This window comes from Lutjanus erythropterus, chromosome 3, assembly GCF_056507025.1.
Source record: "Lutjanus erythropterus isolate fLutEry1 chromosome 3, fLutEry1.hap2, whole genome shotgun sequence".
Classification (NCBI taxonomy): Eukaryota; Metazoa; Chordata; class Actinopteri; order Lutjaniformes; family Lutjanidae; genus Lutjanus; species Lutjanus erythropterus.
The window spans coordinates 21,470,906-21,495,127 of NC_139319.1; the positions used below are offsets into that span (position 1 = coordinate 21,470,906).

The following is a 24,222-nucleotide window of genomic DNA, read 5'->3' on the forward strand; positions in this document are numbered from 1 at the left end:
CTATTCTGTCATTTAGATGAGAACATGTTGGTGTTTTTTTGCTAGTTAGTATATTTAGCTATTTTTTAGTACCAGTCATCTTATTACATATTATTTTTTCTGCTCAGCAAAATGTAAATTAGAAAATACTCATACATTTAATTGAAACATTGCTAATTTCTATAAAACTCAAATCATTTTCTGAGCAGCCATCATTTCGTAATTACCCTCCAAAATGCTCATTAATTCAAGGTCATTTTAACACATTATTACCATGCACACATGCATCATAGAGCTTATTGATGTGGCCAGAGGTCCAAGACGTTAATCCAGCCATGCACAGCTGCTATTTATGTGTGTGACAGACAGAGAGACAGAGAGACCCAAAGGGCTCTTTAAGATGCTCCTTCTTTCTGTGTCCAGTGGCTCTTTGCTCACTTAGTGCTGCCATTGTACGTCGTTCTTCCATTAGTGTATTGGTGTGTCTGTGTGTCTGTGTGTGTGTATGTGTGAGAGAGAGAGAGAGAGGGGGAGAGAGAAAGAAAAGCAGAGAGAAAGAGAGGGATTTGAGGTGTACTGTAATATTATAAGTTGAGCCCTGAGGGCAGCTGAGAGCTTTTAGAGAAAGAGCAACAGGGACCGATGACAGAATGGCAGCCAGGCGTGACTGACAGACAGACAAGACTCAGACAGACAAGAAAGTGAAGAAAAAGAGAAGAGGAAGAGAGTGAAGAGGAGGGGAGAAGAAGAAAGGGGACAGTGGAGGTTATAAAGGAGGAAAAAAATCTTATTTCTATGGAGCCAACACAGAATAATAAACTCAGGAATCAGGGATTTCCCTCTTTCCCTTGCAGTGTGTGTGTGTGTGTGTGTGTGTGTGTGTGTGTGTAATTAGTGGTGTTTCTTAGAAACCACTTAGCATCTGTATATTTACCTGAGCAGAACAGGGTGTGTGGGTCTTTATTAAAGAAAATGTTTGCTTGACAATGTGCATGTCGTGTGTGTGTTCTGTTGAGTTTGTTTACATGTGTGGTTATTTGTTTTGCATGTGTCTGTGAGTGTGTGTGTGTGTGTGTGTGTGTGTGTGTGTGTGTGTGTGTGTGTGTGTGTGTGTGTGTGTGTGTGTGTGTGTGAGACTGCATTTATGTGTGCGTGTGCCCCAGAGCAGCTTCTTTATACCGTCTCCTCTTTAAGGGTCTGGAAATGAAAGCCTTTTGAAATGATAACCTAGAGTTATGAATGGTTGTATACACCAGAGAGTGAGAGCAAGAGACGTACAAAGAAAGGAGGAGGAGGAGGAGGGAGAGAAGGACAGAGAGATATAACTGGGTGATGAGCTGAATAAAAAGGAACAGCCTAATTCAATAAAAAAGAAACGTGTAGGGGGAATAAAGTCATTATTGGAGGTGAGAAATCGCTCCTTTATTTCCTTATTGTTTTCTTATTCACTGCTGTCTCCTTGCCTTTATCTGCAAAAAGAGAAATTGGACACAGAAAGAAAAAAATTAAAAAAGATAAAAAGGTTATGAGGGGAGCATGTATGGGGGTGTGAGAGTGAGGCTGACAAAAAGAGGACAAAAGGCGCAGGGATGTGAAAGACAGAGGTTAGAGGCTGATGCAGTGTCTTGTTAACCTGTGTGGTGGGCGACAATAGCTCAGTAGGACCCCTGCGCTCCTAGGCCTGTCTCAAGTGCTGCCTGTCACTAGTTAGAGTGCTCTCTTTCTAGTCAGGCAGCCCGCTCCAGCACCTCACTATGGCCTCAGCTGGGGCCTCCCAAGACCCCCGCTGTAAAGAGAAACAATGTCACAACGCCAACCTCTCCAGTCCTCTACCACCAGCCCCACTGCAACTGGCACAATGACTATAACCAGTGTGGTTAAAGTTGCACCATTTTCCAGAGGCCAAGTGTTTTTTTTTTTTGTTTTTTTTTAAATCTGAGCAGTCATTTCTGTGTTGCACAGATCACCTGTCAATCATGCAGTCAATTATCCAGTACAGGGGCGTTTTTGCATTGCACTCGCCTGTTGGTGCAGTCGTAGTTTCTGTAAGTCAGTGGTTGTGGTTTTTCGATGCAGTCAGATCTTTTGAAATGGTCCAAAAGTTCTGTAAATAATATTCCACGAAATCCAGTCTGTGCATACTGCCTAGTTATACCAACCTGGCAACCCCGCTAGTCATACACTTTCTGTCTGTTGTTTGCCACAGCGGTTCTTCTGTTTATTCCAAGCAAACCACCATTGCTGCTGCTGGAAACATTAAACGCATCACTTAAAGAGCTACAGAGGACTTTTCCCTTGGAAAAAGTTGTTTCTTTCAAACAAAACTCCTGAGATGGGTTTTTTTGACATGGGAAGTCGAGTATGCAATATGATTGGTGCTCAAGTGGTTAAACAGTCACTAAGTAACCAACAACATAAACGGACGCTGCCTTCTTCTATTGTCAAAAAGTTTGAGCAATTTTGTGGTTTTCACTGCTTTTCTACGTATTCAGAAAAAAGAAAAGAATATATTTAAAAGTCCACAAGCTCTGTCAGATCTCATGAAACTCAAGGACTTTTAATTTTTTAATGGGATATGCAACATTTTCCTAAAAAAAAAATGTATAGACTCATATAAACACAATCCCTCTAAATGATCACTTAGGAACCACTAGAAGTATGTAGTGGTGTCTCTATCTGCAGAGACCCTTTGCCAGTATTTTCTTATTTTCTCACATTTTTCTGTGCTCAGGGCGTTTCAGGGCTTCAGCCTGTTTGGCAGTGGTGTAGCCCTGAACCAATATAGTGCACAGGTTTTTGGGTTCAAAATCTAAAAAAATGTAGCAACCAATGGTTACATCTTATTCTGTGTCTCTTTCTTCTGCTCTCACTGCGTATGAGCTGCAGAAAGAGTTCTACACAGAGACACACACACAGGCAGAGCACACTGAAGATTGTTTTGGCTGTATCAACACACAATCCTGCGTTGTGGTGAGATGTGGGCCTGAGCATTGGTGCTTTAGAGTGTAATTACTGTAAAACAATCCAGAGATAGTGTTTCATTTCTCTGATTTACTGTTTTGTTCTCTCCAGTGGCACTCCCTCTCCTAATTCACTCTCTATGTCTCTCTCCTCTCTCTTGTACGTTGAACTTTGAATTGTGTGGATGTTTATTTTTCTTCATTTATATTATTATTTTGTAGCTATCTAGATAGGAGCAAAGGCAGTGTGCAAGTGGAAAAATGTTAATCTGTTGTTCCTAAATTGTTTTTAAACTGCTTTAAAGTCAAATAGATGACATGATGGTAAAAGATGGTATTACGCAAAAACTAGGCTGCTAAAAGTGTAAACTGGGGAATCCTGTCCTTTGGTGAAACCCCAGACAGTAAATAACCTCTTTTTCAAAAACCTGGACCAGACAGGAAATCACAACAATTTTTGTGTGTCTTTGTGTGTGTGTGTGTGTGTGTGTGTGTGTGTGTGTGTGTGTGTGTGTGTGTGTGTGTGTGTGTGTGTGTGTGAGACAGAGTGGGCCTATGTGTCCTGCCCTGGCCACCTCGGGACATTAAGCTGTGGTGGGAAATGTGTGTCTGGAGCGTGAAATAAACTGAGACTATTTGGAAGAAAACCACAGTAGCTTGTGTGTAGCTCATCGTGTGTGTGTGTGTGTGTGTGTGTGTGTGTGTGTGTGTGTGTGTGTGTGTGTGTGTGTGTGTGTGTGTGTGTGTATGTGTGTGTGTATGTGTGGTATTTTATTGCCCTGCTTAATGTGGAGGACTTAAAGGAAGCATGCGCGTCCTCTTTGGTATTCACTGAGAGACAAGGAGAAGGATGGCAGAAGGGAGCAAGGAAGGAAGCGAATAGACTAGGGAAAGGAAGTGGTAGGAGAGAGGGCTGAAAAGAAGGAAAGAGGAGGAGAAGGAGGATGGGAGGAGGAGAAAGTAAAGGGGAGGAATAAAAAAGGCTATGTGAGGTGGAACAAGAGGAGGTGTAAATGAAGACGTTAAAGGCCAACGGGATGACAGAAGCAGAAGGAGGCAGTAAGGATTGTGTGGTAGGGATGGAGGTAATAGGAACACTAGGAAAATAGAAAATAGGAATCAGGAAAGATTGTGAATGGGAAGAAAGAAAGGAAGGAGATAAGGAGGAAGGAAAGAGGATGAATACGAAAAACAAAATGTAAAGACAAGGAAAGGAAAAAGGAGAGGAGGCAATGAAGAGAGGCGAAGAAAACTTGGTGACAGGAAAGAGAGGGATAGGAAGGAAATGGGAAGGCGTCAAGGAAGGAAAGAAGGAGAAGAAAGGAAAAAGGGTAAGTAGACGGGTTTGTGAGAAGGAAGAAAAAGAAAGAAATGGAAACAAAAATGTGAAGGAAGGAGTAAATGAGGAAGGGAAGAGAAAAACTGGGAAGGAAAGAAAATGTGGGGACTGACGAGGGAAAAGAAAAAAGTGTAAAATGTGTGTGTGTGATGTGTGTGTGTGCATGTGTGTAGGGGTGAGAGGTCTATGTCTGTCTTCACTAGGATTAAGCTTCAGCCTTATTACAGCCTCATTACATCAGTCCACTTCTTCCATTACACACACACATTGAATGCTGCCTGTGTGTCACTGGTGCATACTTGCATACACACACAAACACACACACACACACACACGCAAAAACACACATGCATTTTAAAAACAGTCGCTGTCTCAATCAATCTCTTTGAGGTCAGGGCTGCAGTTTGGTATTCTGGTCATGTTAATCAGTTTATGTGTATGCAAGTGTGTTGGTATCTGTGTGTGTGTGTGTGTGTGCGTGTTTGTGTGGGTGCGCGTGTGTGTCACAGCTGTTCAATGCATTACCAACTAATATGACACTCCTGGTGCTCCCACAAACACACACACACACACCCTGCTAATCTAATTTAGCTAACAGCGGCAGCCTTCAAACAGCAGCCCGACGTGTTGGTGGCGTTGTTGTTCACATAGCGCCCCCTACGTCCCCTCCGCTGGAATGTGGCCTGTCTGAAGTCACTCGTCAAGCTCTGACCTGCGCATATTCTCTATATTTGGGACACAAACCTCATCGTGGACATTGTAGCGCGGCGGGTCGTATTTCGAACGGACCGGCTCGTGTTGTGCTGTGGTTAGTAAGTGGAACAGTGGCAGCATCGTTTAGGTCTTAACTCAGCTCTGAAATGTCTGAACTTGTCCGGTGGAAATGCAACGTGCCGCACTAAATAAGGCCTCGGCTGGTTCGGGATGCGTGTGATCAAGCATCATTAAGACAGGGTTGTGTGGTTTTACAGGAGAGCTGCCTTTTTTGGATGATATAAAAAGAAAAGAGCACAACAGTCAATATCACAAAAAACAGACAAATTATACCAAGTAAATGTTATAATGTGCCTGATTTTTTTTACTTCATCTTTTGTACCTGTGCTTTTTGAGCTGCCGTAATGTGTGAATTTCCCCATTATGGGATCAATAAAGTTGATCTTATCTTATTTTTAGTGTTGACTCGCATGTTTTGTTGAAGTTGAACAGGGGGTCTGCAATACTGTATGAACAATGGTGGCAGCTTAGTTGGCAAATGCAGTAACATTTGCTTGTACTGGCAGTCTGACAGGAGATTTGTTTGAAAGTGAGACATCAACAGTGATGGAAGAAGTATTCAGATCTTTTATTTAAATGCACTGCAAGGAGTTTTACACTGGTGATAAAACTGTCTCTATTTAATACTGATGCTTCTAAATCTATCTAAGCGAACAATATCATCAGAGAGAAGATTGGCTTTTTCTATGATTATCCTTAATCAGATTTTCCTTGGAATCAGATGAAATGATTTATGGCGTGCTGACCAGAAGAGCCTGTGTTTACATTTTTCCCAGGGGAAGTTATGTTTGCCAGTCAAAATAAGGCAAAGGTTTTCTTTATTTTATGGTTATGGCTGTGAAAATCGGTTTTGTCCACAGAGGCCTCCGAAATCAATACAATACTGAAGCCACTTAAAAAGTACCAGTGCCATAATATAACCATAATATGTATCACAACTAAAGTGTGCATTATATGCATTATGCAGCAGGATGTTTTAGCTACTTTATGTGCTGTTGGGTAATTTAATCAATAAAATGCACTGTGTTTTAGAAAATGATCAAATGTTTTGCAAGTAAAAATCTGAACAGTTGTCAGATAAATGTAGTGCAATAAAAAGTAAAACATTTACCTCTTAAATGTTGTAGAGTATAATGTGGGTAACGTACCAGAAAGCTTTACCTTCTGCACTTTCATCTTTAATTAAAAAAAAAAAAAATCCCACAATAATTTGGCACACACCCCTGCAGTAAAACTGAAGATATTCTTATACTGCATACCATGAACTTTTGCACATTCCCTGGAGAATACTTTGCGCATTCCTGCACAAACAGCTGTACAGCTTTCTAAATAACACACTGTACAACATTTTTCCTTATTTAATTGTCAATTTTCTATTTTCTATTAATGCTCGTTGACATGCTGTACTTTCTGTATCTTTCTATGTTTATTGCTATGCACAAAAACACCCAGGCAAATTCCTTGTACGTGTAAACCTACATGGCAGTAACCCTGATTCTGAATCTTAATTACAGGATAAAAACAAAACAGTGCAGATAAGAAATGAGGGATGACATGGCAACACAGGGAAGTCCAATCAATAAGTTAAGACTTTAACGTTAAGCATAATTACAAGACGTGTAAATGTCAAGTGCATTTTGTTATAATGTCTTTTAATGAACATATAATCGCTGAGTATCAGTCCCTTTAAATCCAGTCACCAATACTGATGTTGCTACTTAATTGATGACACTTATAAGATAAGATTATTAAAGACAGACCTTAATTGGTCCCCCGAAGGAGAAATTCAATAAATTATGTGTGTTTATATGTATGTGTGCACGTGCACGTGTGTGTGTGCGTGTGTGCTGTCTGGCTGGTGTCCAGGAGACTTAATGGCCAACACTGTTTGCTTTCATGGCCCGTCTTTCCAACCCGCTGCTCATAGGAATGTCGAACAAACAGACACTCACACACACACACACACACACACACACACACACACACACAGTAATTTCGCTCACTTCAACACATATGGTGTTTAGGTTGACACACAAAACGCCCCAACAGCCAATCAAGAAAGTGTACCAGTGGTCCAGATTCTGCATGACTTCTCATATTCACTGCTGGCCATGTGGAAATGGATCTCAGCTTTTGTTTGGACGTGTTTGCTCTCTTTTTTTTCTTCTCCTCTTCTCTCTCGTCTCTCACCGTCTCACTCTTTGTCTTTCTCCTATCTTTGTCAGATATTGTATTTATTTTGACACAGCCCAATAAACATAAATTGTTCTCGGGCACGGCGTCTTTGCCAGTTAACTGCCGCATTTTAGCGCCAGCGTTGCAGTGTGTGGAGAGTGTGTGTGTGTGTGCGTGTGTGTGCAGAGCGGACAGTGGACAGATGGTGCAGGACAGCTGGTCCAGAGTGACAAGTGTGTGTGACCCGAGCCTCTACGGTGGTGAAAGAAAGAAAGACAACATTGACGGAGAGAAACTATTTGAAGAGGAATATTTCAGCTAGCCGGCGATTGCCAGGAGCTGGCAAACAGAGGGGTGGGGGAGGTGAGGTGAGGAGGGGGGAGATCTGGAGACATCTTGAATAGATTTGGAGCAAGAGACAGAGAGGAGGAGGAGGTGGAGTAGTGATAAAAGAAAAGCAGAAACTATGCCTTTCTGCCAATTTGTTCTTTTTTTTTATCTGAATAGTGCTTGGATTTCTTTCTGATGGCAACAAATGTTGTTCTTCCATCTTTTTGTCCTCCCCTCTGGCCCCCTCCCCTCCGTCTTCCTCTCCTCCCCCCCTGCTCTCTGTCTCTCTCTGGTCTAAAAGCATGGTGCAGGTGTTGGGTCAGATACTGTAAACTGTCGCAGAGCCGAGCGGCTGACTGATGAATCCCTCATTTCCCTAAACAGCCCAGAGCAGACGATTGACAAGAGGTTCATTCTCACACTGAGTTCAAGTGAGAGGCCTCAGGGGAGGAAACACTTTCTGTCTCTGACACACACACACACACACACGCACACACGCACACAACCACACACACACAAATACACACCCTAATAGAGCCTGACAGGAGAAATGTGATCTGTCTCTCTGCGCTTATTGAACTGATGACGACTCTTCCTCATTCTGTCCATAAATACGTCTCCATACACCTGTTTGTTGCGCATTTTCAATTAACAATTAAATAAAGAAAGAAACTGAGGGGAACCAAACAAACGGTTGGTGAATATAAGTTTGTACGTTTAACTGACTTTTTAAATAAACAAATCCTGTTGCAGATTCTGATTTTACCTCTTCTGGAGACCAACAGTCGTATTGTTGCCTCTCACTGTTAAATGCCTCCACTCCCTCAGCAAAACCAAAAGATCAAAAACGATTAAGTCAAAAGGAACACTGTCCTGGTGATGAGAAGGAGTATAATCTCATCTATTTTATCAATCAATTAGTCTACAGAGGATTATTCAGCAGATAAAATAAATTAATAAACAACACTTAACTTCTCTTTAACTGTAATTTCTCAAATGTGAATATTTACTTATTTTCTTTGTCTTCTATGATGGTAATCTGAATTTTTTTTTTTATCTTCGGCTGGACATGACAAGCAAATTACACATATCGGTTTGGGCTCTGGGAATTTTTGATTTGTGGCATTCTGTAGAACAAACAAACACTGGCAGATCCATAATGAAAATAGTCATTATTTGCAGCCATTGTATTCACCAACATTGTCTCCTAGAATGTATATATACTGTACATCCATATACTACGAATTAACAACAGCAAATACATTTTGAATTTCTAATATCACATCAGATAACAAGGACGTTATCAATTAACACATGTGCTAAGTCACAAACTGTTGATATCTGCTTTTTTTTTCCTACAATAGTGTTTCCCAAAGTAGTGCTAGGGTGTACCAGCTGCCTTTAGGGAAAAGAGGAAAAAGTTTATTTAGGAACATGAGTATAAGTGCATTTATTTGTTTTTGTAAGTGAAGCCCTTTCTTGGTTAAAGTTAGGGTAAGATCATGTTCTTGGTTTCACACAGAAAAAGTCAAGCGCGAGTTGAAACATGAGGACAACGTGTTTATTTTATTACAGTAATATTTAACTGAAACCCCCATAAACTTAACCAGAGTGCTGTTGTTGCCTAAACCTCACCACAGACAGAAGTCTGGATGCAAACCCCCAGTCTCCAGTGTCAAAGTCCTGTGCTTGTTATACCCTTCATCACCCCTGACAACCTCCTCATGATTTGTATGCTGTACATCAATGAAACACTCCCTACACAAGAAAACATGTTGCCAAAGAGCATAATTCAGACAGTGATTATAATTCACACTTCCTTATTAATACTATATATCTGTGTGTCTGTCTCTCTGTCTGTGTGTCTGTCTGTCTGTATGTCTATATATCGTCTGTGTATATGTCTTCTGTCTGCATGTATGTATGTATGCATGAAGAGGCCTTGCCAGCATGTCACTCCAAGCTGCTGGGTAAACACAGGGAAGGAAAGACAAAACCGCACACAGTGCTAAGGAGATGTGTGTCAGTGTGTGTGTGTGTCAGTGTGTGTGTGTGTGTGTGTGTGAGAAAGAGAAAGAGGGAAAGTGTATAAGTGTGGTTGTGTGTGATTGTCTTGGCCTGTCTTGTCATGGTTTGTAAACTGTGAATAATGACACTAGGGTGAGTAAGTCATCGCCACTGCTCCTCTGCTGCCACACACACACACACACACACACACACACACACACACCTCTTTCCACTACATAACTCCTCATTCGTTATGTACAAATGCTCTCAGTGACCACAAACCGTCTCTCAGCTGTCAATCACACTGAAAACTGACCTCTTTATTGTGTTAAATAGTTGATGAGCTGTTTATTTGTTTATTTTGATGTCGTCTCTGGTTGTTTGTTTTCCGCATCAAGCCACACGCAAAATAGCAGATGGGCTGTTAGCTTTTAATGAATTCGATTTAACCGCATGAATCAGACTAATATGATGCACATACAGGATGAGGCCTGACATGTCTCTCTGCTCTCTCCCTAAAGTTAAATGTTTTACTTTTAATTTGCTGCTTCTGGTTGGCTGTCGGACTGTTGCTGCTGGATGACAGATGAATAGAAAGGATGAATGATTGATGGATGAAAAGAGTGATGCAATGATTGAGCGATCAGGAGAATAGTGTAGCAATTGATGGATGAAGCGAATTGTGGGGGAGAAAAATAGATGGAAAAGCGAAGTCTGAGAATGACAAAGGATCGTTGGGCGCCAGATTGATACATTATCCTGTAGTGAGAAGGATTTTTTTCTGTAAGACGCTGGGGTTTGAAAATGGAAAGGAGGCAGACAAGAAGGGAGGAGGCTGCTCAAGCTTATTGGGTCATGGAGTTTGTGGCAGATCAGGTCAAAGACGTGGGTGAAAAACTTTCTGACCTGGCAAAGCACACTGCAGCATGCACACACATACGCACAAATAGAGCCAGACACGCGTCCATGTGCTGTCACTTTCTATTTATCTATTCTATTTATTATTGTAAGGCAATGTAAGAGGCAAACAGGAAAAGGATATGATGTCACTGACCAAGAGTTTGTGGCAACCGCGTGGTCTGGCACCACGTCGAGCGGTGGTCATTTTAGCTGTGGTGTGTGTGTCTGTGTCTACATCTCTTGTGTGTTTTGGACGCTCTTCCAGGCAAAGACTGCAATAAATTTGGTCATAGTGCTGAGCTGGTTTTAAAATTCACACACATACACACACACACACACACACACATAGGCGATCAGTCATAGGCAGTGTGTAGGTGTTAGAGCTGGGGTTATTGACTCGTAGAGACGGAGACAGCAGCGAGCAGCAAGTGAACACACTGCTATCGGAATACGATTAATACTGTCTGGCTGATGGATTAGACTCATTACACAGGGAGCAGGGCAAAGGAGGGCAGTGGAGGGTGGAGAAGATGTGGGAAAGAAGGGGAGAAAGAGGGAGAGAAGGGAAGAGAGGGAAGGGAAAGGGGGGAAAATGGGGTTTAAGGCAAGAGGTGGAGGAGAGGGAGAAATCTAAAATGTGACGTCAAGAATCTTTGGTTACATTAAGTTCCTCTGTGGTTAAAATATCAAAACAAGTTGAGGAAAATATCTTTGGAAAGAATTACGTTCTTCTGTGTGCGACTACACTCTAGGAAGAGGTTAAACCTCAAACTGACCAGCAGAGAGTGCTCAAAGTGTCAATCACACATGTACACAAATACAGTGTTTATGAAGAATATTCTTTTCTGTGTAAAGAGTGTCCGGATAATAGAGCTGCAACAGTTAGTCAATTAGTCTATTGAAAGAAAATTAGTTGCCAAAGATTCTGATTAATTGTTTCAGTCAGTTTTCTATCACAACTGTCAGGGATTTGCTGCTTTCCTCTGTCATTAATGATAGTAAATTAAGACTTTTTGAGTTTTGGCCTGATATTTAGGCAGAAGAAGCAATTTGAAGATGCCATTTTATACAATAAATGATAATTGATCAATCATGAAAATGATCTTCAGATTGATAAAAGAAAAAAAAAAATCAAGAATGGTTATTGATTATTGAAATAATTGCTAGTTTTTAAATGCTACTTTCATCTTCTAAACTCTGTATTTGCTGTGTCTGTTCAATGAGATGCACATGAGACTGACAACAGGAAAAATGCAATAAAACTTCTCTTGTGTAGATCAAGGCTTCTACTTCAGATAATTTTTATAATCCATTGATCCGTTGATTTATTTTCTCGGATAATCAATTCATATTTTGGGCTATAAAATTTGAAAAGTGAGTGAAAACGCCAGTCACAACTTATTGCAGCACAAGGTGACATCTTCATCTGTCTTGTTTTGTCTGAGCAGCAGTTCAAAACCCAAAGATACTCAATTTACTACAGTGTAAGTCTAGAAAAAGCAGCAAATACCTGGAAGAAGCTGAACCCATAAAGTGGCAGTGTCTTTCCTTTTTTTTTTACTATGATTGTGAAAATATTTGCTATTTTCTGATGACTTATCTAGTAACTGAAAAACTGTTACAACCCTAACCACTGAGATATGAGACTGGAGATGAAAGGCAATTTATTCCATATTGGTTTATATAGCTAAGATCACTAGCATGGCCTGCTGGGCTAATCATTGCAGACCGCTTGTCCAGGAGGTAAAGGTGAGGATTTTTCACTCGAGACAAAAAACAGGTCATACAAGCAGCTCTAATTTGATTAAATTTGCTTAGAATTTGCTTATAGTTGTCAACAGACCCGGTCCTTTTTGACATGAAACATAAACACAGATGCAACCAGTGATGCTAATTAAGGTTCCACTCAGGTCAAACAGAGTCAGGGGGCTGCAACTGTGCATGTTGGCAAAGTAGAAAGGCTCTAATTGAAAAGGGACCATAATCGGTATCACTGGCAGCAAATGAGTCTTACCACCCTACTATTTCATATCAATATGGCTGGTGCAAAAAAAGGTCTGTTGCTCGTTTGTTCCTACTCATCATTTTCCAGTAGTTCAGAATTCAGATCAGCTAGTTCTCAAAGGTGTGTTGCTTTTCACGGTTACTCTCAATCCCTCTTGTGTTTTTACTTCTCATGATGGACTACTCTCTATTATACCAGCTAAAAAGACCAATTTCAGTGTGACGCTGAGAGGGTGTGCGTGTACCTGGAGACTGATAAGCATGTTGACTACGTGGATCAGTGAACTCATTTGTGTGTCGCACTGAGCTAAAAGAGAATCAGGATTTTATCACTTAGAAAGAGCCCAGTCAGCTGCAGTGTGCATGTGTGGATAATTGTTTTTCCTACAACTGCCCCTTCCCTTGCAAAAATGTCACGTAACGACGTGAAGAGCAGCGTTTTCTGACAAGTAAGTCAGAGGAGCACAGGTGCACAGTGCGGCAGGCCTTTGTGTTGACGCAGCTTTAAATCTGAATATCATCATCAGATGTTTGGAGGGAAACCATGTCCCCGTTACTAAGTGCTTCTCAGCTCTCCTCATATGCAATTACTGTATTACTGCAAGCCGCTGTCCGTGTCTCCTCCGTGTGTGTGTGTGTGTGTGTGTGTGTGCAACAGATGTATTCCTCACTTGTCTATAATTACACGTGTAAACATTTCTGATGATGTCATGGTCTCAGACCGCTGACTAATCTGTTCCTGGGCTGGAAAGCGACGTAATCAGTCTGGTTTTACACACACACACACACACACACACACACACACACACACACACACACACACACACACACATATGATCTTTATTTTGTCAGCTTTGTCATTTTACTGCTTAATCCTACAATATAGAAATGATAAGAAATGAGTGTGTCGTTTCCTCAGCAACAAGACGCTTGTGTTGCAAGTTTGGCAGGCGGCTTACAGCTGGCTTTGTTAAGAGCTCACTACACAAACGATTGGTAGCTGACTGGAGCGGGAGCTATTTATGTAGGAGATCAGTAGGCAGAATGAAGCATTTTTCTACCAAGCAATCATGTTGGCTTTCCCGTCTGTATTCAGAGTAGAAAGGAGGAAACGTTGCAAAATAAAAGTCCTTAGCAAAGCAGCAAAAATAACACAGCTGTTACCACAAGAGCTTTTGTAAACTATGAGCACCCTGTAACACACACACACACACACACACACACACACACACACACACACACACACACACACACACACTCACACACACCTTTTCTGGCAGATTGCCAATCCAGTAGCCAGACAGGCACATTCGCTCACTTGCGTACACACAGGGGACATCCTCTCTGTCAAGTCAAAATGTCCCCTAGGTGTCCACCCTGGTCCAGTCACCATAGCAACCCTCTTACCTGGCATTTAAAGTATGTGTGTGAGGCGTGATGGCGAATGAGGGAGGCAGACAATGAGACGGGAAGAGGAGGAGAGGGAGGAAGACTGCAGATCTGTCATTCACGAGCAAAGTCAATATTAGTTTAGAAGAGAGCGACTGAAGAGAGGCTGAAAGATGAATGTGTGTAAGTGAGAGACAGAGTGTGTGTGTGTGTGTGTGTGTGTGTGTGTGTGTGTGTGTGTGTGTGTGTGTGTGTGTGTGGGAGGTGTGTGTGATTCTGCATAATAAGAGACGAGTACGATTTTTAATCATGTTGTGCACACTCAATTTGTAAAATCCTGCCACACAAGATTTCCAAGATACACTTTAAAGGAATGGTTTGGATTTTTTTTTAAGTGGGATGTAATGTACTCCTGTGGACAGGGTCAGCAATACGTTTTTAGCCACTTTCAAAAAGTTCCATCTAAATATAAATAAATAATAAGTGTACACTGTATTAAGAATATCTTAATTTCTTAACTTAGCCATCAGATAGATTTTTCTCACAGGAAAATGCTGTTACATAGGCCAAATATCACTTTCTCCAAACTAACCAAACTCCATAGGCAGAATTTATGATTTTATCTCACAGAACACAGGAGTCACTGGTCTAGGGCTGCCTGTTCCAAGTTACACAATAAACAATTAAAAAAAAAACAGATGAGAGACCCTTTTACACTTTTAAACCCCCACCAAAAGCGAGCGTGAAATCATAAAAGAAAGCAGATACCCATTAAAAACAGCGACACAGGAGAGAAACTAAACTTCAAACCACAGGGATTCAGTTAGAAGCTAAAAAAAGTTCTGAGAGCTGAACACACACAGACACTTTTGAATAGGACAGTCACCTACTTTAGTGGGTTTACCCATGTTGAAAAAAAGTGCATATTTGTGCTCATTTTGGTGTAAAATGGTATTACAGATTGAGGCAATGGTAGACAAGCTCCTGTGTGGTGCAAGGTAAAATTGCAGATTTTGCCTATGGAGTCTGGTTGATGGCTTTGGTTGGTGGGAGCAGTATTTGGTTAATACAACAGCAGTTTCCCATCAGATAATGCTGTCTGAAAGCAAGGTAAAACAGTGAAATTATTTGAATTATTCACTTAAACTGATTTTGATTTTTTTAGTTGGGCTTTAAGCGGCGAGTAGCAGCCTTCTACTGTAGGTAATACACCAAGTATCAAAGAGTACCTCATACAACTCCACATCAAATACTCCAACTATCCCTTTAAAACTAGAGATTCACCACCACACACACACATCAGCCACACACACACAGACATTCCTCCACATTCCCAGATGCCAATCCTAGCCCTATGTGTTCAATAATCCTCTGCATTGTCTTCAGCAAGCCTCCTCTCCTCCCTCTCCTCCAGCTCCTTTTCTCCCCCCTCGTCTCCTCTCTTTTCTTCAGGAGTCTTTCTCCTCCTAATTGCTCACAGAAGTGTGATCTTTGGGGGTCCACTTCATGGCATTGCTCCCTGAATTAGCTGAAGGATCCACACACACACACACACACACACACACACACACACACACACAGAATCCCATTCTCGTTTTAGTGTTGGTCTTTCTCCATGATCGTCCAGTTGACCAAAACCAAAACTCACTGTTCCTCTCGTGAACTATCTGTCTTATCTTCTGCGTTCACATTTTCTCCCTCTGTCCGTCTCTTCCCCACTTTCTCTTCCTTTTTGACTCTTTCCAGCTCCGTCTTTGCCCATTCACACATTCTTATACTTAATAGGATTAAGGTCTCCGAAAGGGATTTGAACAAGATGATTAGTTTACTGCTCTGCCAACTCTGGCCCATACCCCATCGCACTAACACACACACACACACACACACACACACACACACACTCAGACATACATCCACGGGAACCCCCGGTTTGCCGGACCTGGGAAGAATCTCGTGGCAGAAGGGCACATACAAAAGAGGTTCAGAAACTGTATAACAGTAGGTGAGAGTGTGTGTCCAGTGTGTGTGAGAGAGAGAAAGAGGAGGGAGGAGGGGAAGGATGAGGGGTCCATGTGTGAGAATTGAGTGCTGCTCTTTCATGCCCAGGTCTTCTTAGACACGCAGGGCGTCAAAAGCTCCTCTCACTCTGAAAAGACCCTTTAGAAAAGCAGCACTAAGCTCTTAACACTGGAGACCTGACTCTGTCACGCACACACGCATGCACACACACATACACACACACATCCTGGGCCACCAGAGGTGAGAAAAACAGACAAAGAGGAAGAGGAAGGTCAGAAGATGGAGAAAAAGTCTGCATCCACACAATTTGGACTCGGCTGTGAAAACGATGTATGTCCATACTTGCGTTTTTTAGGTAGTTTTTGCAATATGTAAACTGCTAAATCTCCTCTTTGTCTTCCTCTTTTGGTTGACAAAATTAATAAACTGTGCATTACAGCCAACATCTGCTTAAAACCATCACTCTGCTGAGTCTCAGCTGGTTAAATCTCTGTTCTACCCACTCCTGCTCACTTTTTAATAGTTTAAAATTGTTCCCATTACATATTCTTTCTGTTAGCAGACAGCTGAACAATCATTATAAAGTTATTTGATCATAAATGCCACCTGTTTAGCAAAAGCTCTGTTTTTTCCAGTCCACCATAAACGTGATATATAAAAAAATGATATATATGATAAACATTACATTTAGTGCACCTGTGAACAGTTAGTGCAGAGCATTAATTATATATCATCAGTGTGCAGCACTGTGATTGTTGGTCCATGATTTTTTCACACTACATAACTCTCTGTCTTGTTATCAGGAATCTTAAAGTCTTTGCTTTGCACATTACAAGACCGATCAGCAACAGGGGGTCACACACTCACACACTGTGCATTCACATCAAAACTTCCATCCCTCGGTGCCTCATACTGACGCACAAGCTACCCTGCTGCTGCTGTAGGAGACGCCCTCTTAATATGTGGTTAATGCTGTGAAACGGTCACGATATGTGTAGGTTTAGGCACAGAACTCTACATGGTTAGTTTAGGATAAGACCGTGTTTGGAGTTACAATAAGTGTGTTCCATATGTTACATGACGTTACTGACACACGTAACATTGTGCCTTCATTCGTTTGATAACATTTTGGTTTCACATGGGGGGCGAACCCCTGTCCTCTGGGTGAAAGTCCTGAGTTGTTTGATTCATCTATCCACCACACCTCCTCCAGACGCAGACTGTGTGTGTCACTGTGAGAAAATATTGATTTACTTGACAATCATGATTTTATGTTTTGTGATACTTTATTGATGATCAAAAACACTGAACTGTGATATGGTAATACATGCAAAGATACGTGGCAGTGGTTCATTTTGTGTTGTGTTTAAACCCCCAAGTGCCAGGTAGGAGTGTTGTTGTCTACCTTCACTGCATAAAAAAGTTTTTCAAAACTTTTTAAACTCCGATTTCAAGCATATGGTGGTGTGTTCTGCCACATATCATCTTGCTTACAGTATCACAGTATTATCGCAATATACTGAATTGTAATCCATGTATTGTGATACATTTCGCAATTTTGCAAATTCAAAGCCCTACACATGACAGGAGTTTCATCCTGACAAGTCTCTCTGTTCTCCAAACTTATCAAGAGAAAACACGCGAGACGTGACATTAGTATAATGAAGCATCAGTGTGCAAGGTTGGTTTGCAAAGTTTGTGCATTTTCTGTAACCAATAGTTGGAAACTTTATAACAACTAATCAATCATTAATAATTAATGAGATGTGAGTTTTATTTAAACAATTCTTGTGTTACATTAGTTAACTAAAAACATAATTCATGAAGCACAAACAATTTCAATGAACAGAAGAAAACAAAAAGGCTCTCAGTCTCCATCAAACAAAATAACGTCAAATGCTGTGCAGGGCAGACCAAACCAAATTTTAAGAAAACCTGGAGAACAAAACACATATTATTGGTTATATACTTTCATTTGGTTAAATTCTTAACTGCAGTCAGACGATTAATGATTAATGATTGGCATCCCAGTCGACAATCACCACAAAAACTGTCAGTGAGTCGAAAATTATGGATACAGTGTCATAGTGTGAACTCAGAATAGGTCTGATTTCCCACTTTGCATCATGTCAGTGTGTTGTCAGCTGTCAGTTTTCAGCAACAGTGCGTCTGTGTCTGGTCTGTGTGTGTTTCAGAGGGTTCCTCACTTGGCAGCATGATATAGTTCCTGTGTGGATTTAATACCTCCGGCCCCTTCAAACAAAAACACACACTAGCATGCACGAACACACTCACACACACTGGGGCTCAGCAGGAGCCTCTTTTAATGAAGGTAACCTCCCGGTTTAGGCACAGGGGCAGAGGTGAGGGGTTAAACCTTGGGGAAGTCCAAAAACAAGAGTGGAGAAAAGAGAAGAGACAGAGAACAGAGGATGGAAAAGGGAAAGGTCGACGGGAGAGGAAGCCAGAGTGGGATATTGGGAGAAAGGGAGGGAAAGTGGTGGGTGGGACATCTACCAAACGATTTAACTAAAGATGAAATTGAATCAGGTGCCTTGGCGCCAAACTGAGGAAGAAAATCCACTCCTAAGTCCCAGAGAAGTCAATTTCCTAGTCAGGCTAAAGCTTACTATTCACCCTCTCTGTCTCTCCTTCTCTCTCTGGTGGTCTGAGTGATGAATAGGGTTTAGAGTGGCCTCCTGCACTTCCTTAAGAGCCCCAAAACTCACCCAAACTGCCAATCACATGTGTATGCATGGGCTATGTCTGTGTGTTCACGTGTGTGTGTTTGCATGTGTGTGCGTCCGCTGTCTCTCTCTGTTTGTCGTAGATCACAGGGACAGAGGGACGTGAAAAATCAATTTCCAATCATCTCAGTGCATCAGAAGATAAATGTGTATGTCAAACATACACACACACACACACACACACACACACATACACACACACACACTTACACTGTACTTATCAACCTCTGTTGTGTACCAGGCATACACTTAAAGCCTCTCACAGTGTTTACCATAGCTGCTTTACTATAATTGTGGCGGAGAGGTGAGTTGCAGGTTCCCAAGTGAACATGTTAAGTGTGTGTAAACACACTCTGGCCAGGATTAGCCGACTTTGTGCTGTCGTTCACAGTGAGGTCTGTGTGCGGCCGAAAACATCGACATACAAACTGTCAAACTGTCGACTCCTCACACATGACACATTAACAGGTTTTTACTGATTTCTGTATCAGATAGGCAGATGAAGTGGATGCAGACTGTAAATGTTACGTGTGTGTGTGTGTGTGTGTGTGTGTGTGTGTGTGTGTGTGTGTGTGTGTGTGTGTAGGGTTAAGGAGCACTCTCTGAGAGTTTATTTGGTTTTAGAGTTCCAGCGGTTAAAGGAGCACGGCTGTTTTCCAAACCCCCCTGGTCCTGTAAAAACAGTATCAGAATACACTCTATTTGATTCAGACCAGCCACTCTGTGTGTGTGTGTGTATGTGTGTGTGTGTGTGTGTGCACATGCATGACGAGAAGCACATGTGTTTGTGTTGTGTGTGTAAAACAGCAAAGTTGAAGCCTTGTTTTCATCTAAGTCTGTTTGTGAAGTCTTACTCCAGGATCATGTTGATTGATCTCTGCATTAGAAAACATTGAAACATGATGTCAGTTTGATGTGTGTGTGTCTTTCTCTGTGTGTGTGTATGCAGGTACAGGTGCACGTGCGTGTGTTCATGTGCAGATGTAAAGTCCTACTGAATTTGAAATAGTTATTAATGCTTTGTTTATTCATGTCCGAGGAAGTTACATTTTACATTTGCGGGATGAATTGAATTCTGAGCATAAACCAGATGAAGAAGGAGATCAACCAGTGAACACATTTTATTTTATCGGGGCTGCCTGCAACAAACAAATATTTTGCCTCTCATAATTTCTCAGAGCCAAAGTTGATGTCTTCAGCTGCTTGTTATGTCTGAGTCCAAAATCCAGAGATAGTGACACATCCTCACATTTGATAGGCTGGAACCAGAAAATGTTTGATATTTTTGCTCAGTAAATGACTTTAAATGACATGAAGTGCTTAAAATTAAATCTTCAAACTAATTATATTTGCACAAAAAAGCACTTTTTTCTTTTTTTTTAATTAGACAGTAACACAGACCGACAGTCAGATCACTGTCTTCAACACTATGCTGTAAAAGTTTGGAATCACCTGCCACAAAAGTTTGATTTGGTACGGTCAGATGGCTCAGAGGACTATATTTTTGAGTGGTCTTTCATGCATTTAGGTTTAGGTTTAGGTTTTCTATCAAGGGTTTGCAAAAACAAGAACATCACGCTGCTCAATGGTTAGACCAGACTGGCAAATGAAAGGACAGAATAGACAAAGATACCTATAAACAGCAGTTAATTGTCAGTAATTGCTAAAAGAAATCAGAAGCTTAGCATCAAAATCTGGGCAGATTTAAATAAGAATGAGGCCTCTGACATGCTGGAATTAACATGCATGTTGCTTTTCCAAAACTATTCTTAAAACTTAAAAAAATAGAAACCAGGTTAGTCAAGGGTTAGCCAGTAGTGCTGAACTGGGTCACTGAATATCAGCTGAACATAATATGGACCGACAAATGACAGTTTAAACTTATTCGGTCTAACCACTGAGTAGAAAAACAGGTTTCCAAAATATTTTGAGCCCAATTGCAAATATTGTTGTGGTTCAATAATGATCTAGGATCACTTACGCTTTTCAGAACTGGAAAACAAATTCAAACTTGAAGGGTATTTGGGGGATATATGGTTACAACAGTATTCTCGCCTGTCATGCAACACTGTGGGCATCAACTATATGGAGGTTTTAATAATTTAATTATTCTTCTTTTGGGGCTACAGCTGATTCAAATGTAAATAATTCATTAGGTGTCTGAATTATGCTGTTTTTATCTACGCTAAAATACCCAGTACTGAAGGAAAGGAAAGAGGGAAGGATACAGGTGATTCTAAACTTTTGAACAGTAGTCTTATCTGCAGCAACACTGCAGCTTACAAGTCATAACATCTTGCCCGTATCTATATATACACAGATAGACACACAGATACATGTTTTGTCTTGAAACTTGGCTCGCAATAAGAGAAAAACGTCCACAGATGTGCTTGCAGGCTCAGATGTCACGATCAATGGGTGTGGATGTAGAATGATCAGTACCACTGCTAACATCTGTCCCTTTGCTAATAAGACACCAGAGGAAGCTTGTAGACATTGCATCTCTGCTGTCTCAGCTGCCAGTCAAAAACCAGCCGCCCCCCCAGGCTCAGAGGCTAGAGAGGAATTTACTTTCAACTTTTTACTTGCTTTTTAACTGCAAAGCCGAACTAGTTTTGTCATTTCAGTTGGACATTATGCGTACAAAAGATTGTCCTAAAGAACAAGCATACAACCATTCAAGGTTCTCAGTCTTATAAACATCCTCTCTTATTCCTCTGCATGCAGTTATGGAAGCAGCAGGTGGTGAACACAGGAAGTGGATGATACCTGCAGCACTGATCATACGATCATAGCCGCAGGAATGTGAGGAATGTGGCCGGGCATTAGCTGTTAGCCGATTAGCATGGTGGAGGTCAAGAGCTGGAAGGTCAATGGTGAAAGGTCAAATAGTCTGTCTGGAACTTGGGGGGGTGGCAACACACACACTCACACTCATACACACACACACAGACATTGTCAAGCAGTCTGACATACCGCGAAGATGTCTAAGTGTCCTGTTTCCAAGAGCTGCAACAATTAAATGATTAATTGGTGAATTGATTAGCTGATCGAAAGAAATTTTATTTATTTTAAGTGTAGATGAAGAAAAATGTCGATCAGTTTTTTCAAAAGCTTAAGATGACTTCCTCAAATGTCTTATTTTGTCCACCATTCAAAGATATGGATTTTACTGTCTTAAAATAGCAAAGAAACCAGAAAATACTCTAAAAGAAAATACTATATTTTAGAGAGTGAAATCAGAGAATTTTTACTTTTTTTACTGAAAAAAAAAAACCCCAGAGCTAATTGTTGCAGCTCTTTTGCCAACTATTTTGATAACTGAGTAATCAGACATTTTTCATGCAAATATTTCAAAAGTTTGTTGGTGACATTTTATAGATTAATTAATCAGTTTATCTGGAAAGTATCATGAGTTGCAGCCCCCTGTGCACTGACTGTGATTTTGAGATGTCTCTCTAGCTTAATGTTTTAGTATCTACATTTGACCTGCTGTAATAAATCTTCATCTTCTGCACAGCTAAATTCATTCTCATACCTCTACTTCACTTTACCTTATTTAGACTTGTGTGTGTGTGTGTGCGTATGTGTGTGTGCATATGTGAACGTGCTTAACACCTCATTTCATGTAACTATTTGTGTGTACATCCTTCAGCACCAGAGTGTGTGTGTCCTTCACTAAATCAAGTTGCTATACCAACCGGTGATAACATGTCATTCACTCGGCTGCAGGCGGTAGATTTAGTTAATGTGAGACACCTGTTCGTGTGTTGGAGTGTATTTATGTACTCATGTGAGTGAAGAGGAACATGAACACATGTATGACTGCGGCAATTTTAGTGTTTCTTTTTGTTTGTTTTTTTCATGCTGCAGCTTAGTTTAAGTGGCTGAAAATTAAATCTCCGCAAACCCCAGCGCTCATACTCACACACACACACGTGCACACACACACACACACACATCCATCACTCACTCCTTAAAAGCAGAGGAAGGAGGGGGAGGTTGGCAGGGATGAGTGGGAGAGATGAGAGGAGGAACAGAGAGCTTTGAGGGAAGCGGAGGTCACTAGTGCCCCCTACAGGTGGTTTAAGCATTTAAAGCCTCTTGCACCTGAGTTGGATGGATGTTCAAAGCCAGACAATTGAATTGTGTCTGGCTCTGGATACGTGGACACTTGTCAGAGGAGTCGTTTTTGGTGTCACTGAGAGATGAATAGAGACAGCTGATTATATTTGGTGAAGGAGTGCTCTGTGTGCAAGGAACTCAATTTTGCAGATGATCTGTCTGGCTCTGAAGTCCACCCCGCTGCATTTTGGTGATTGCATCAAGTATTTGCGCTGCAAAGCAAGTGGCTCTGTGGCAGCTTGGCTTAACTCTCTGCCGCCTTATTTCTAACCCTGTCTTCTTCTCTGTCTCTGTCCAGTGATCTCAGCGAGAACCAGATCCAGGGTGTTCCAAGGAAAGCCTTCAGGGGAGCTGTGGAGATCAAGAACCTGTAAGTGGCACTTTTTGCAGTACTTTCCATGTGTGAGAGTGTGGTGAGTGTGTGAGTGCATTTTTGTGCAGTGTTTACCCTGTAATAGGGATTGCATTATTAGATTTAGAGCCCAAATATATGTGATGGAGATATATCGATTCACCAATATGGAAACTTTACTTGGAGCTTGGAGAGATTTAGATTTAGTACAAAGGGGAACAATTACGAGGACAAGAGGAGCTCTCTGGCAGGTGTAATTGCAGCTATGCTTCTTGTTTTACCACCTGCCCCTAATTGACTGACAGTCATAAAATATTTAGCATCTGACCATCACGAAACAGTTTATTTAACTATTTATTTTATTTATACTCCCTTCTTTTCCCTGTGTTGCTTTCCACAGCACCAATGTGTATGTCCGATTATTTAACATGTACATTAAATATTTTTTTAATAAAGTTATTTGTTTAAGAAAACATTCCTCTGAGTACCTTTGCATGTTAGTACACAATCAGTAGATAGTAAGTATATATGGTAATCAGTGAATTTTTCAACATTTGTCTCAATAACCTGATATTTGCCAGGCTCTAATTAGATTATAAAAAATAAGTTACTTTAATCAGCCCCAATTACACTTTTTTAGTCAACATCTTTACTGAATTTTTTCATACACAAACAAATACCAAACAGCCAACAGACCAGGCAGTATCAAGGGGAAGGCTATGTCATACACCAGAGAAACATAGAGGAGACGATCACGTCCCCCATCAAAGACTTCAGCATAGTTTTGCACTTCCCAATTTGCAGAACATCAGAACCAAAAAATACACAAACCAGTACAAACACATACAAAAATACACAATACAATACAATTACATTTAAAAATGTTTACTTAGACTATAATTACATTATCAGTATCAATCATATTGTTTTCATTTTTAACTTTGTATTATGAATATGGAAATAAAATAAATACAGAAACTTTTTTCATGATGACCAATGCTCTATTAACTCATGAAAAACATGTCTGACATACGTGGTTTCTTAGAAAAGTGCTGTATTTTGTGGCGGACAAAAGCAGAAGCAGAAGAAAGCAGAAGAAAAAATGCCTCTGCAAAACTGCAT

General features: G+C 40.9%; 1 protein-coding gene across 6 annotated transcripts in view; it reads left to right on the forward strand.

Moving 5' to 3' along the window:
• The window catches only part of slit2 (slit homolog 2 (Drosophila)), a 123,356-nt gene that overhangs the window by 53,795 nt on the left and 45,339 nt on the right, over positions 1-24,222 (forward strand). For all 6 annotated transcript variants that reach the window (XM_084715382.1, XM_084715377.1, XM_084715379.1 and 3 more), the window contains exon 5: positions 23,047-23,118. In XM_084715382.1, the coding sequence (XP_084571508.1) occupies positions 23,047-23,118 (72 nt within the window). The remainder of the gene's footprint in view (positions 1-23,046; positions 23,119-24,222) is intronic.